We start from the raw sequence: 16,374 nt of genomic DNA, 5'->3' as shown, positions 1-16,374 counted from the left end.
CCCTTTTATTTTTCTGATTGATGATATTTTATTTCTCATAAAACAGACAATGTAATGACATAATAGCTCTTTATTGCATATCTTGTTTCTGAATTTTGCAGAAAACTCTGTGCGATGGTCTGAAATGGATGTTAGCCACTGAGAATTTTACCAGATATGATTGTTATGTTATTTATTCTTTTTTAAAAGTAACTGTTGTATCTTTAGTTGCAGAATTAATTGTTAAAGTTTATAGGTACTGTAACATACTTTGCGATATCTAGAGGCGGTTCAATATCTATATAAATAAAAATGTAAATGTTCATTTGTTCAAAATCTTAAATCTCCGAAAGTTCTTCACCGACTGCTTTGAAATTTTCACACAACGTTGCATTCGAATACGCGCGTGTTTTTATATACCTGTGACAGGTAAAAACATGCTTTTTGTGAAAAACAGCGCCACCTGTTGGATGTAAAAGCAACACACACTTTTACCAGACTGAGCCACAGCAACGCGTGGCTGGGTACAGCTAGTATTATATATTGTATCTGTTACCTAGTTTGAGTAATGGAACGTCTGCAGGAAAACAACCAAGCTCAGAGAGCACCGAAGATCCCTCACAGTATGGGTTGCTTCTGAAAAATTGTGAAAACAATTACTAGAAATTTAGAAAGATGTGTTGTGGAAATTTTCTTAGGATCAATTTCTTTGACGGCTACCATTTCTTTTAATCCACAGGTTGTAAGCCATGGCGCAATCTGAGAAAAAAGGTGGATTACTTCGGAAATCTTCATCTAGTAAGAAACCCCTGAAAGAGAAGGTTGTGTTAATGTATGATGAGATCTTCACAGTAAGCACTGAATTTATTTTCCTTTCATCATAACAGAGTTCTGTAGTCTAGTATTGTAGCCTCTTGTAGTATGAATGAGAAGGAAGACTAATACTCCTTAATGAAACATCTCTTGGCATGTTTTTACTTTCATGGACAGACTGTTAATAATATAATGTAAAACTAAACTTATTATCTTCAGTTTATAGTCGACACTGTAATAGTGATCCCATTCCCTTTCAGACAGAAGATCCTAGTAAATACAACCCTCGGTTTTGGGAGGAGCTCTTCCTCATGAAGGTAATATACTAAAGATTGAAACCGTTTCTGTATGTTTATTCTTACAAATATCAATTTCTAGTTTTTCTTGCCCTCAGTAATTCCACCATCGGCTTAAGCTCTACCTCTTCTCTGTCAGGTGAATTTGGAATATCTGGAAGGAAAGCTGGAATCTCTGGATGGTGAAGAGCTAATGAAGATAAAAGATAACATTAATTGCTTGTTCCAGCGTTGCATTTGGGCTTTAGGAGAAGAGCATCCAATCAGAGTGGTCAATGCATTACAGGTGCTATGAATTTCCCTTGGCTTTCATTAAGCAAAACCTATGAACTGACAACTAATAATCAGTTATGTTAGCGCTAATGAAGGAATTAGTCTGCATTATTGAGATCACTAAAATATCTGTTGGTTCAATATGCTAAATCAGGTATTCCTTAATTACTTTAATATCTTAGGCAATGATATCTTTTCCTTTTTTATTGTTAGATGATTTAGGAGAGTTTGACATGTTGTAAACTTTGATAGAATATCAGAAAGAAACTATAGGGGAAGCCACTGAAATTCTTCTTCTGATGTCACTGTTTCCTTTAGCAAGATATTTCCTATCTGCCTTTGGAGGTCTGGTTTTTTTTTGTTTGTTTGTTTGCTTGGTGGTGGAAAAGAGAAAGTACAAACAAACTTCTGCTCACATCCTATTGGATTTACGGTATTGAAATTCACTCTAAGTGATCTGGGGTATCATACTTTTAAAAACTAAAATACCATAAATTTAAATTTCTGCGTCTATGATGGCAGTTTTCATTGCCCAGGAGGCTTTATCTCACAATTCCTGCATATGTGAGTTTGTGTTTTCTGCTTCAGACTCTATGTGCGCTGATCCGTGGGGTTCATCAGAAGAACAAATCCACATCTGGTTTTGACATCATCAATATGCTAATGGGCTTTGACAAGGCTGAATTGTGCATGAAGGTAGGAGCTTGCTATATTGAAATAACGGATTTTGCTTTCATTCTAATAACATGCATGTTATGTTGATTTCTGAATTAGTCAGAGGATGTCAGGGAGACATGGGTTTTGGGGAAGGAGAACCCCACTCATCTTGAAAAGCCCACTGTGGCCTGACGCTGTTCTTCCTCCACTCTTCAGTGCTGCATTTCTCCTACTGCAGAAGCAGGAGTGGGATGGAAGAGAGGCAGTGTTTCTTGTATGCTCCTGCACAGAGAGAAAAGAGTTCCTTTTCCTGTCACCCAGAGCTCAGAAGGTTTTTTTTGTATCCCTAGTCCTCAGGGATGAAAGTTTCTCAGCCCCAAGAGAGAGAAAAGCAGTCCCACTTGGAGAAGAAATTTGGCTTTATGTGATTTGCGGGCTAGATTTTCCTCATCCCTAACTTAAGTTGTGATGTGCCATTAAAGTTCAAAAATAGACATGTGTTCAGTTGGCAGAGTAGCCCATGGATAGAATAACATGCTTCTCCTTTCTCTTCCTAGCTTCCTGATAGCTCCTAGTCTAGAAACTGACAAAATGTATTTGGTCTATTTGTCAAGGAAATAACAGAAAATTACAGCATGATAATAAGTAGCGTCTTTAATGTTATATCGTGATTAACACATATCTCGGTTTTTTAAACACAAAAATAAATAATGAAATAAGAACATTAATTAGCTTGACTTAGATATTTACAGCAGTAGTGAAGATTAAAAGCAACTGTTGAGATTGCAACAGTTTATAATAACTTTTCTCTTTTCCAGAATCTGATGGAGAGTTTGGATGCTTTACTTTGTGCAGAAGGCTCGGAAAGTCTCAAAAGTTTGTGCCTGAAGCTTTTGCTTTGTTTGGTGACTGTAAGTAATATATAATGATGGGTTAACTATAGAAAAGTATTTATTATGAAAATATGGAAAATGTACCTTTAAACCAGGCATATCAAATTCGTGACGTCGTACGACGTCACACGACTTTTTCCCCATTGTCGGCAATGGGGTGGGCATGGTTTTGGCGTGATGCATCCGGCCCACGGGCCGGCAGTTTGACGTGCCTGCTTTAAACTATTATAAGCCATTGAGATACTGTGGTAAGCAGTGTAACATATTTTACAAATAAATTAAATAATATATTTAACTTGCATCCTCTTAGTGACTGATATATTACAGCCTTCTATATCAAGGTGTTTTTTTTTTTTATCTAACTGTGGAATTAGATATATTAATGAGAAGATCCCTTTTTTGCTTCAGTTATGAAGGTGCTTCCATATATAGGCCCTGCTTTAATGTTTTTAAATGAATGCATACAATTTGAACTAAACACCCAATTTTGGTCATCCAAACCAAACAGAAAAAAAGAAAGTTGAAATCGTAAAGAAAAAGAAGTGGGTGATAACTAAAGTGACTAAAACTAATGGAAATTTGGGAACTCCAGCTTCAGTATTAGACAGCATTAATGTGGTTTCAACTCAATTTAATAACCTTTATCATTTCCTTTACTCATTGTTCAAGAGTTAAACAGAGGTTAAAAACTCTGCTGGTTTTATTTCCAATATTAAGTATCGATCTTACTATTACCCAAAAAATGTTTTAGAATTTGCTGTTTAGAAAACATTCATAAGACTAAAGCCTGAAACAAATCATTAAGGAAAATTGTACCATGAAAGCAAAGTAAGTCTTCCACTAACAACATGTTTATCTATATGGTGTTTAATGTACCCAAAATCCATAATTTTGGGATAACAATACATATATATGAAACACATAATTTAAAGAACTTTTCAGGAGAGGTCAACAAAAGATAAAATTGAGAGACTTTTTTTTTCAAACTGTTGGATTATAACAAACGCAGATTCATTGCTAGCAAGTGATAAGAGCATGTGTGAGTTATTTTGGAACTGGAAAACTCTAAAAATTCCTATTTCTTTGTTCTATTCAGGTGACAGATAATATCAGTCAGAACACAATTCTGGAATATGTGATGATTAATAGCATTTTTGAAGCTATCTTACAGGTAAATCTCCTTATTCCCCTCTATCTCTGGGCTGCTAATCTTTGATGAAGCATTTGTATACGTTGTGAGTAACCCAGGGACTACATGCATTTTTGGCTGCTTTGTTCTGCCTTCATCTGGATAGGCATAGTAGGAAACAAGAATAGGATTCTTAGGAGTGAGAAGGACAAGGCTTCCCTTTTGCAGTACCCCTACAATACATGTGACTATGTGGCTGTGTTTCCATTGACCCTAATCTGGCAGCAGACGTAAACCTTAGAACTGAAATGGTTGCCAACACACTTGCTGTAATCATAGATAGATTTTACCTTCATGTTGCTTAAATGCAAATGTGGGATAATTGAAAGCAATGTGGTAAAAGCAATTTTCATGTTGGTAGGTTTTAAGAGTTCTTCATCCAGATAGTTTAGTAACTTTATGCAAGAGGAATCACACAGGATATTGAATCTAATTTCCTAGAATTGGATGGGACATCTAGGACTACACCCATTTTTTTATTTCCTAAAAAATGATCATTATTTTTCATGCAAGAATTTCATTTCAGTTTGTGATTTCTACATGAAAGAAGATAATTTCACTCTATGCTAAGCTTACAAAATTCATTTTGGATGCAGGAAATTTTCAGCTCATCACGCTACATATTTTTGAAATCTCCCATCTATGACTCCTTGAAATACATTGTTTTGATTAATCGAAGCTTTGTCTTCTGTTATTTTTAGATCCTTTCCAATCTTCCCAGTCGCAGGGAACACGGTTATGAGGCCGTGGTCCTGCTTGCGTTATTAGTGAACTATAGAAAATATGAGGTGAGTGCTTGACACAGAGTGTGAGGTATTAATCTGGTGAAGCTGTAAAACCAAAAAACTGGACAAATATTCCATCTTCCCCTCGATGGAAAAGACTCTTGTTCTTAGCAGCACACTGTTCCTTGGTGGTAAATGTTCACGTGAGGACTATTTCTACATCTTGTTCCAGCAATAGTTTTGCCTATTAGAGGCATACTTTGAAGCTTAGTGTGAAAAATAGCCCAGGCTCTTTTTTCCAGTTTGGAGCTGACACTGGACTGGGCATCATTACATTTCCTTGTTTCTTGAAAATACGTTGCTACTGCGGAATGGTCTCTTTCCTTGCTGGAATGCCTATTTGCTTGCTTTGGGTGTGTTTCAGAACTACAGTCGCAACGTTGTTCAGAAAAAACATAACTGGAGGGAAGGATCATTCCCATTATTGTGTTATGTTTCACAAATATGAACAATCATACAAATGACAATGGGAAATGAATCTGCTCCTTTCTGTAGATTAAAAGTTGGCAAACAAGGTGTAGATTGCTTCATTCAATTGATGGTAATAAAATATAGTCCCAAGGAGAAATGAGGATCTATATTCTGGTGTTTAATAACAGTGATTGTGGAAACATGTTAAAAATAACAGCTATGCTTCTACTATATTTTCTTTATGTTTCAAAAATATTTTATGCTGTTACAACATACATTACGTGGGGCAGCCTTTGAAAATAACACTCAAACTGTAGTTGGTTCAAAATGCAATGGCCAGTATGCCAATGAAACAAATGGGTGTGGCAGTATAACTCCAATGTTCTGGTTTCCATATTTGTTTCCAAGCCCAGCACAAAGTGATGGTTTTAATCTAGAAAATTCTACATTGCTGAGTCTCTGTACAAAGTAATCTTTCTCTGAAATATGTGTTTTGACTGAGAGCAGATGGGGAAATTAGAAAGCTAGGGTCCTGAGGGAAGCCCCACCACTCTGGAACAACCTACTCCAACAGCAACAACAAGTTTAAAGCCCCCAACCTATTAGCAGCAAAGACTCCTTTTTCAGCTGGCATTTGATTGATGACGGGATGCTAAGCTGACTTTCATTGATTTTGATTTATGTGACTTGGTTTGGCTGTTGTTTGTTCATATGAGGTTATTGTATACATTTTTAGCAAACCATCTTGAAATTTGAAAGTGAGCAGCATGGGATTAAATATGAACATGTGAAACTTTCTTATAAAATAATTATTTTATTAAGTAGATATAAGTTTCTTTTTCCTGTAGAAACAAATATTAATCTGGAAACAAGGAAAGGTTTATTTGAGATTCTGCTATTCTTAAACTATTCTTTTCCCCCCCTTCTCTCTAGTTTGCAGGTACACATAATGTTTTGATAATTTTTAGCTTTTGATGAATTTCTAGGGCATGAGTTTATTGTTTTCTAAAAGTTGCTGAAATCTATAATTTTCTGACTGGAGAAGCAAAGTCTATCAAACTTTTTTCATTTATATAGTTCCTTTGGGATAATAATGCTATCTCTAGTCAGCACAAAATACATAAATGGGAAATAAGCATAAAATATTATTGTACTACTGGCAAATTTGGCATCTTTAATGACTTATCTGATAGAAAAAAATCTTTTGAAAGCCTTTGCATAAGGTTTACTTTTTTCTAAGTATTTATTATTGCTTTGCTTTGAAGCTGAAAGAATTTTTATATAGTATATATAATGCTAGATAAAGATATATTTTTTAAAAATAGATATTTCTTTCTTCTAATCAGGCATGGGAAACATTCTTAAAATGTCTAGAATTCTGTTGGTGTTATGTGCATCCTGTCCGCAACAATAAAAACTTCTCTTGCTGCTCATATATGTAAATATGTCTGTGTGTGTTTTGTGTGTATGTACTTTTATTTGCTTTCTTTGATCCTTTTAATTTAGTAACTACTGTTGCTAATCATACTTGTTTTCTCCAGATTCTTGAAGGTGGTTAAGTTAAAAAAAGTAATTTCATTGAATATAATTTATGTTTTATAATGTTAGTGCTTTATTTTCAGACATATTCCATATTTAATGAAACAGCTGTTCTAGTGTTTATTATGGATCCAGTTGGTCCTTGTAGTTTTTGCTACAAAATCATTCTGATTTATAGAAATTGCCCAAACTAGTACAGAATTTCAGTTTCTTGTCAGATTGAGAGCTTTGCTGCTACCACCAAGGATCTTCTTTATAACTATTTGACTTTATTGACCATAAAGTGGCAACATCAAAGGTGATGGACATTCCTTGTTATTATTTTTTGTCTCAGAAGACTATATTAAAAAACTAACAGTCAATTTAGTGTGCTGGTGTTTATTGGCTTTATTATTTAAGAGAATTCTGGCAAGGATCAAGATTGAGACCTTTTGCATGCCCAAGGATCTTTTCTGTCTCTGACCTCAGCCTGTTGCCTTAACATCCAGTGACTACAAAACATACATGTGATAGAAATAATTCTTCTTTCAGAAAATACTTTCATGCCAAGGGTGAACTCTTGAGTTATATGCAGAAAACTAAAAAACTACTGTTCTAATAGACATTGTATGAGTTTACTGTGATTAAAAAATGAGCAAAGTTTGAATGAGGTTGTGTTAATTTTGCTGATAATTAAATTAGCCCATGACTTTCTTTTTCTTCTTGCAGTCTGTGAATCCTTATATAGTAAAACTATCTATTATAGATGATGAAGCTACACTGAATGTGAGTATGATGTTGTAAATTTTGTGTGATAGAATGTTAGGAATAAAATGAGAAATGAAAAGTGAATTAAAAAGAGTGCGCAAAGGTGGTTTAGCTTCCATATCACAGCTGAATAATATTGCAGTACACATGCACGCTACATATTACATTGTGCTTATTTCTATTATTCCTAACTCTTTCTGGGTTTTGAGGACCCCATGATTTTTTTTAAAAAGATGTAAGCCTGTGGTTAAATTATTTTGGCTCTTGCAGGAAAATTGCTAATATTTAAAAACGTTTATCTCATTTTTCTGGCATTTTATATCCTGCATAAAACGAGGTCTTTAGTTCACTAACAAGTGTTTAAAGTGTTACTCTGCATGATCTAAAAAAATTTGGGAGCAGAGAGTTGCACCTCTGCCTTTAATTTATATGGATCTTTCTCTTTTTCTCTTCTTGCAGGGAATGGGTCTTGTAGTTGCCCAGGCATTATCAGAATACAATCGGTAAGTAACATTAAGAAATATTTGTGGATTTAATGAATATCTTCCTGAGAAAATGTATTCATATTCCTACTGGCAATATGTATGAGCAAAGATGTGAAATAAATGGATTTTTGACATTCTTATTTATGGCCTTCTTCTTTTTACACATAGGCTAGGCTTCACAGAACAGATTTATTAGCAGGTTTTGATCCCCAGTATATGTAAAAAATCAGTTTTGGTAAAAGCAGTTTAAATTAGAAACTGGTATTATAGATCACCTAAATCTTGGTCTCCTTCATTTAATGTTCAGATAGCCTGATATAGTGTGAATTGCTTGAAGGAAAGTATTCCAGCAGGAAAGACCATGTTGTAAACACTAGTCGGTTTCCAGTCTCACATTTTTGAAGATGACAGGACTTTCTTTAGGCTGATGTACAGTGACATCCTCTGCCTTTTCATCACTATGTTAGCAATAATTCAGTGGTGTAAGAGAGCTGCCCAGAAATTTAAATGCACTTTTTGCAAATTGCAATTCCATTTGGTTTGGTGTCACAGTAGAGAGAGAAAAAGAGTGCCCAAGAAAGAAGAGTAAAGAAAGCTAGCTTAGACTTTTAAAAACACCTGACAAGGGGCTATAAGGCAGCTAGGTTACGTGGAAAGTTCCCAATTGTATCCTTGAAATTTGTCTGTTGAAGCATCTTGTGGACCAGTGCTGCTGAGAAATAGAAAAAGGTTATGTTTCTGCATGGGAAAAAGAAGACAAATCAATATAGACATAAACAAAGAATTCGAAGCATATTTTGTATAATAGGCAGCATTGGAATGGATGGAACATTTCATTCAGAAATGTTCTTCTTAGATATATCATCTTCTTAGATATCTTTCATTATCAAGTTTGTTAGAAAGGTAAGTTTTTGTATTTCCCATTGGCATCTGATGTCATTTCTTTCCTTTAAAATACATCCAGACATCATTTGGAGAACCTGTATTTAAAAAAAAATGTTTATGTCATAATTAAAAGAACAGATTTTTCTTGCTCTGCAATGAAGCTCTTGACAAATTCTATTGTTTTATCTCCCACCACTATTTTTGTTCAGACAGTTCAGAGATAAAGAAGAAGAACATCAGAGTGGATTTTTCTCAGCCTTGACTAACATGGTAAGAAATCAATGACTCTGTGTTGTCAGTCAGTGTTTGTCATGCAAAGGAGCCTGGTGTAAGAGATTTGCAGGAGAAGATGTAGAATGTAGAATGTTTCTGTAGCTGTTATAATGGGCTTAAATTCTATATAAAATACAAGGCTTCTCTATTACTTTTAGCCCTGTGAACCAGATAAGTTAGTGGAAGACTTCAGTATATCCTAAAGCTATGCAATACTGCTTTTTTCCATAGGTGGGCAATATGTTCATTGCTGATGCTGATGAAAAAATCTCAGTCCAGTAAGTACATCCATCAGATAACCAATTTAATTCCCTGATTTAGAAGTCTAAAATATAACCTATTGCTTAGTAGAACTGGCACCAAATCTTCTAGCTCAGCAATCAGTACTGGAGATAATAGCGTAAGTACCTTTTAGAATACGGGTGTCAAACTCGATCACATCACATGACGTATCATGATGTATTGTGACGTTTCTTGCCTTTGTGGAATTGGGATGGGCATGGCCTTTGCGTGACATATCAGGCCCAGGGGCCGCCAGTTTGACACCCCTGTTCTGGAATACGGGCAAACTAGCACATGCTGTATTTGCATTTTAAATTTGTTTAAGCGAATTGCAATACATAGGAGACTAAGGTGGCATCATTCAGCCCATAATATTCCGTATCTAAAAAACCTCAGAAGCTAAGTCCAGGATACTACGAGTAGTCCTAGATTTACAATAGTGATTGTTTGAAGTTACAACGGCACTGAAAAAGGTAACTTATGACCATTTTTCACACTTACGACTGTTGCAGCATCCCCATGGTCATGTGTATTTACATTTGGATGCTTGACAACTAATTCACATTTATGACAGTTGCAGTGTCCTGGGGTCATGTGATCCTCTTTTGTGACCTTCTAAAAAGCAACTGCAGTGATTCACTTAACAAATGTGGTAAGAAAAGTCGTAAAATGGGTGACAACTCAACCAGTTTCTCACTTAGCAACATACATTTTGGGCTCAAGTGTGGTCATAAGCTGAGGACTACCTGTATAGAAATAAGTAATTTTCTTGATATTTTGAGCTGAAGACCATGAAAAATGAGGGTTAATGAAAGCTCACAGTGAGGATGATAAAAGCCATCCTTATTTTGGTAAACCTGATTTACCAACATAATTCTGTGGTAATGACAAAGAAGGCTTGCTTGATTGTCCCTTGCTACCCTTGCATCTTGGCAATATAGACTGGTGGAGCTATTTAAAATAATTAAATGTTAAAAGTCTTGTAAAGGCCTAGAACATCTTGTTGCGGTAGTCTTAAATTTTATAGATAAAAACCAATGAATTTGAAATGTCAGATGTTATGGTTTAGAAAAGTCAGTGAGAGCACCATCCTGTGCTTTAATACAGATACCTACCAGCTTATGCTGTCGGAGTATATATAAATTGTTTGGATGATGCAAGTTTACCACCCTTCCCAGCTTATCTTTACCACCAAGGATATGAGGAGTGAGTCAATTCTTGAATCAGATCTATTCCTCATTCTGTTTTAGTCACAGGCACACATAAATGTTAGTGTTCTTTTGAGTTCACTATGTTAAAATTGGATGTCTTTTCCATTCCTGTTACAAAGAAATGTATGAATTTTGGTAAGTCAACAACAGAATCCTTTTTCCCTCCTAGACTACCTAAATTCATTACATGCACTTATTTTCAGCTTAATCACAAAACTGTATTTCACCTATTTTGGCCATGTTAATTCACTGGAGAAAGCAATTATGTTTGGAAGAATTAGCGGTAAAAGGAAACCAGGTCACCCAAGAACACGGTGGTTTGACACCACCAGCCAGAGTATAGAACAACTCAAAGAAGTAGTGCAAGATATAAAGATGTGAAGAGACCTGGCCCTTAGAATTACCAAGAGTTGGACATGACTGAATGGATAATATCTTCTTCATCAACATTTCCACCTTGGAGAGATGTATCAATGTGCTGTATAGTTGTTGCTGAATGTGTATGAAAAAAGAGGCAGCTACCCTAATCCAGCAACCCAAATATAACTAAGTACATTGGAATTTGAACCTGATCTGTTAAGGCCTGATCTGCCTCTTGGACGAAAAATCTTTCAGTTTAATTTTCACGTCTTAAATACAGGTAATCCTCGACTTATGAACACAATTGAGCTCAAAATTTCCATTGCTAAGCAAGACAGTTGTTAAGTGAGTTTCGCCCCATTTTATGTTCTTTCTTGCCACAATTGTTAAGTGAATCACTGCAGTTGTTAAGTTAGTAACATGGTTGCTAATTGAATCTGGCTTCCCCATTGACTTTGTTTTTCAGAAGATCACAAAAATTGATCACATGATCCCAGGACACTGGAACCGTCATGAATGCATGCCAGTTGCCAAGTCTCCAAAGTTTGATCATGTGACAAGGGTGATGTGCAAAGGTTGTAAGTGTGAAAAATGGTCCTAAGTCACTTTTTTCAGTGCAATTGCAGTGATTTACTTAACAACTGTGACACGAAATGGGAAAAAATTCACTTAACAATTGCCTTAATTAGTAATGAATTTTGGGCTCAATTGTAGTCATAAGTCAAGGACTATCTGTATAGTATGCTGAGATGATAGTGGGAACAGAGTGAATGGAACATCTCACTAATTCTGTATAAATGCACTAGTTGTCGGTGTGTTTCTGATTTCAGTTCAAAGTGTTGATTGGTTTATAAAGCCAAAAATGTTTGAACTGTTGGTAAGCATGAAAGACAGAATTTTCACACTGATTTCCTCCATATTGTTACAGCTTTCTGCAGTCATTTCCATCGATAGTTCTGACCACTGTATATAAAATGCATTATTTGCTTCTTTCTTATCACAAATTAACATACTTCATAACATATTCCTATTTAAGTACAGGGTTATTTTAATTGATCTAGGTAGGTACATAATGCTATCTAGTTTTATTTTATTGTATCTCTTAAATGTTTTGATTCACCGTGTAAAGACATTTTTTACACAATACCAGTTTATTATGCTGTATGACAAATGACTTATTAACATTATAATAAATATGAGAAAACACTCTGAAATGATGCATGTTTCTTATTTGTGGGTTCTTTTGTTTTGTTAGTCTGAGTGTCCAAAATTACCTCTTCCCATTAGTGTAACCTGGCAAAGTGTTCCAGGAAATTACATTACTGCAATAAATGTGTTTCTCTTCTGCTCTTTTTTGTAGAACTAACGAAGCTATCCTTTTGGCTCTTTATGAAGCTGTTCACTTGAATCGAAACTTTATCACTGTATTGGCACAGGTGTAGTACAATTCACTTTTGTACGTCTGGGGAATCTGTAGAATCCAAATTGAAAAATAGCTTAGACCTTTGCTCTAACAGAGATTTAAACTCATCTTTTGTTAAGTGCTCTGTTTGATCTCAGTAACTTGCTAATGTTTGGATTTGAAAGATGGAACATATGTTCCTTTAATTGAATATTAATACATTCCTGTTTGTTCTCCCCCCCCCCAAAAGACAGGAGACTGATCAAGTACCTATACAGGCTGTCAACCAGTGGTCAATCACCCCAAAATGGGGTGGGTCAATCATTGCAGTCTAAAGAGTGTACTGTTGGAGAGGCCCCGTGAGACTTAGGCTCTAGTCCCACTTCAGCTATGGAAAGTCAGGGAGTTACTTTGGCCAGTCACTTTGTCTCAGCTGAAATTGTCTCACGGGGTTCTGTTGTGGGGATAAATAGGAAAAAGGCACATTCAGCGTACAGTATTGCTTTGAATTCCAGTACAAAAGATGGGATTTAAATTCAACAAATAAATATCATGATCAATTACTGAATCAAGATAGAAGTTTGGTTTGAATTTATTTATTCATTTGGCCAGCATGCATGCTATAATATATTATAGAACAAGCCAGTGTTGAACAGAATGGTGCTTCACCCCCTTCTGAATTCTTCAGGTCAGATTGTTTGTGAAGGTAAGGGAAGATAAGTAGACCTGGAACATAAAAAATTCTCCCTAAATTGGGCCAAGAATATCACACATAGTTGTGATCATGTAGACATCTCTCAGCTGATTAGAATCCAAAACTAGACAATATCTTTCCCTTCACTTAAAGTTTTTTGAAAATTCTGGCAGGGATCAATCTCCACTATTTTTTTTTTATTTAGGCAGAGTTTGTAGAAGCTTGCAAAAATAGTTTTTTTTTAATTCTATCTCTGTCACTCTGGGTTTTGTTCTTGGGTGCTTTTAACTGATGTTTATATGTGGTGAATACTGGTTGAAATCTGGTTTAAATGAGTCTGAATAAAATCAAAATTTAATCATGCTGCTAGTGTATTTAAGTTGCTCCAAATAAATATTTCAAGATGTACTTCTCATTTTAAAAAGAAACTCTGTATCATAAATAATAAATCTAGCATAAAGATGTCAGTAGTTTACATACATGTTTTTTTTAATGTTGGGACCGTAGCTATGATGAAGATAATAATTTATGTATGTTGCTTTGTTCCGTTTGTTCACTTTTGTATGGCCTGTATGTTTTAGAGCAATGCTGAGGAGGATACATGTGGGTTAAAGCTTTTTCAATTGAACAGTATAGGAATTACTGCAGTAGTACAAGCTTAAATTTCAGAATTGCCACACCAGCATCTTGCTGCTAGGCGGTGCTGTTACACTTAGCTGGAAGAAGAGTTATAAAACCTGACTATAAGAGAACCCAAGTCATTAGAACTATGGAAATGGAGTTGTTTGCGTGCGTTATTTTCATTGGACACTTTATTTCAAAGTTGGCCTCGGAGGTTAATTTCAAAAATTGAGAAAATGCTAGTCAATCCTTATAAGATAGTGAAGAATCCATTAATAAACCCAGCTTTCAACATTTCTGTCATAGCAGGCTCCTGTGTGAACTTGCATGAAATATTGCACAATTAAAAACAGATTGGTAATTCCAAAATTCACTTCAAATCTGCTTGCTGCTGAGAGAACATTTGGAAATATGTTGATATGAAAGGTACTGTGTAAAACAGGCTTCATTATTTCACAGTTGAGCATAAAATAGAATGCTATGCCGATCTAAAGTCTTGCCTGTTTTTATGGATGACAGCATTGCAAATGGAACCCTATAGTTAAATCAGCAATTAGATGGGGAGCTTCTGGCTGAGATGAAATGGAGAAAGAACTAGTAGAAGCAGGCAGGCAGAACAGGTAACAGTAATAATATTTGTATAGCCTTGTGTTCTCCTGAAGCACCTGGGTTAAGCAGCAGGGTAGCAACATGATGCATTGACTTGCTGAATAATCAGGAATATATTAAGAGAGGGAATGGAAGAAGAGGAAAGAAAATATTGCTTTCATAGCAACTTTTCTAAGGAGATTAATTTTAAGAGACTTTTAACTTTTAAGAAGCTTCTCAGTAATTTCTTAATACGCATGAAAATAATGACAGATTATAGCAAGGATTGTAGGTGTGGTAAGATAGCTGCAATATCAGGAATAGGTGAAATTGCACTAAAGCAGTATTTCTCAACCGTGACAATTTTAAGACATGTGGACTTCAACTCCCAGAATTCCACAGCCAGCATTGCTGGCTGTGGAATTCTGGGAGTTGAAGTCCACATGCCTTAAAATTGTCAAGGTTGAGAAACACTGCACTAAAGGATACTTAAGGTAGTACAGGTATCACTGAATGTAAATTTATTTGGATATATGTTTTAATGCCTAGAGTCATCCTGAAATTGGTTTAGTGACAATGCCGGTAAGCCCAGTTCCGACTACACCCGTTACTCCACTTGGAACCACACCACCTTCTTCTGATGGTGAGCCGTTCTATTTTCTATACATGCTTGTTGCATTTCTGTACTCTAGATAAGAGAACAAGTGGCCTTTTTATGCAGAAAAGCATAAGGGTCTATACATCCTGGAAGCCTAACAGAAACCCTTGCCAGAAATAAAGTATAGAACCATGGTATTACTTGGCTTAATCATGAATTGTTCCCAAATGTGAATCTCTCTATGAACGTTATTTTTATGTGATAAGACATTTCCCTTAGGCTGGTCGCACATGTGGGTGGCCATTCTAGATAATAGGATCAGTTGTCCGTATCCAACTGTATAGTTGCCCTGTGTATGTTGACTACTTTATGTGTTGCAGATATCTTAATGGAAAAATAAGATATATTTCATAAAACTCTATAAGCATTTAGGTGACAACAGAGTCTTATCCTGTAATAGCTGCTATTAAGGTCACTGTGGTATCCTGGTAGAAGAGTATTCTTCTCTGAGAAGATAAATTCTTCGTTGCCATGGATATCAAAAGCCTAAGGTTTTTTTGAAAAAATAATTCTGTCTTCTACCTCTCTCTGTATGTATCCTATATGATGCTAAGGGTTGAGAGCTGCTTAAGCTTCTTTCATATTATTCACTGCAAATATATCTGCCTACACACATTTTTTAATGCAGCAGGCAAAATCTGTGTGCTTATCTTCAACTCTTCTTTTCCTCTCATTTTCTAATTTACATAGACAAATCCAAATACGCACAGAGAGTGCTACTTTCCTATTTCCTGGAGATTAATTAATGTTATGAAAGGAATTCTTATTTGGCCTGTATCAATACAAACCTGACTTTATTTATGGTTTTCATACTTTTTCTGTATTTTCTGGACCCAAGGAATGTGTCCACATTTTCTTACTCCCCAGTATTTCTTACTTCCCTTTTTTTTTTAAAAAAAAAAAAGCAGGCCAGGATGATTCCCACTCATACTGTGCCACAAAAAATGCAGATGAATAAAGCAATATTTTGCTTTACAGTTTATATTAGATATGGCCATTTTCAAAGTCAAAAGGCAGTTTATATCTTGAAGATACGATCCTGAGTACTTTTAACTGCTGCCGGATTTTGCAAAATAAGTCTCGAGTCTTGGATTAGTTGTGTTATTTTTGACTTGTACCACACATTAAAAACTGTTCTAATGTTTCAAATTAATATTTATTTAGAAGATTTATTATGCCCTCCAAGTATATGTAATTACAATTTCAGATGGCACATATCAAGTAAAAAAAATAAAAAATAAAAAATAATTAGAATTAAAAAAAATACAAAACAGAAACAAAATCCATAACCAATATATTAGACCACACACAGCCTGGGTTATCTAACATGCAT

At 35.3% G+C, this 16,374-nt stretch overlaps 1 protein-coding gene across 1 annotated transcript in view; it reads left to right on the top strand.

Annotated features, from left to right (window-relative positions):
* Positions 1-723: 723 nt before the first annotated feature.
* Positions 724-16,374, top strand: part of ARMH3 (armadillo like helical domain containing 3) — a gene marked incomplete at its 3' end in the record, with an annotated part of 88,854 nt that continues 73,203 nt past the window's right edge. The window contains 13 exon segments of the mRNA XM_015813789.1: positions 724-830; positions 1,053-1,109; positions 1,228-1,374; positions 1,950-2,057; positions 2,837-2,929; positions 4,008-4,082; positions 4,802-4,888; positions 7,544-7,600; positions 8,042-8,085; positions 9,162-9,222; positions 9,457-9,503; positions 12,439-12,514; positions 14,933-15,026. Coding sequence (XP_015669275.1) covers positions 729-830; positions 1,053-1,109; positions 1,228-1,374; positions 1,950-2,057; positions 2,837-2,929; positions 4,008-4,082; positions 4,802-4,888; positions 7,544-7,600; positions 8,042-8,085; positions 9,162-9,222; positions 9,457-9,503; positions 12,439-12,514; positions 14,933-15,026 — 1,048 coding nt within the window.

Source organism: Protobothrops mucrosquamatus, unplaced genomic scaffold, assembly GCF_001527695.2.
Source record: "Protobothrops mucrosquamatus isolate PMUCROS unplaced genomic scaffold, P.Mucros_1.0 scaffold195, whole genome shotgun sequence".
In the NCBI taxonomy this organism is placed as follows: Eukaryota; Metazoa; Chordata; class Lepidosauria; order Squamata; family Viperidae; genus Protobothrops; species Protobothrops mucrosquamatus.
This window is presented reverse-complemented; position numbering and strand designations above follow the sequence as displayed.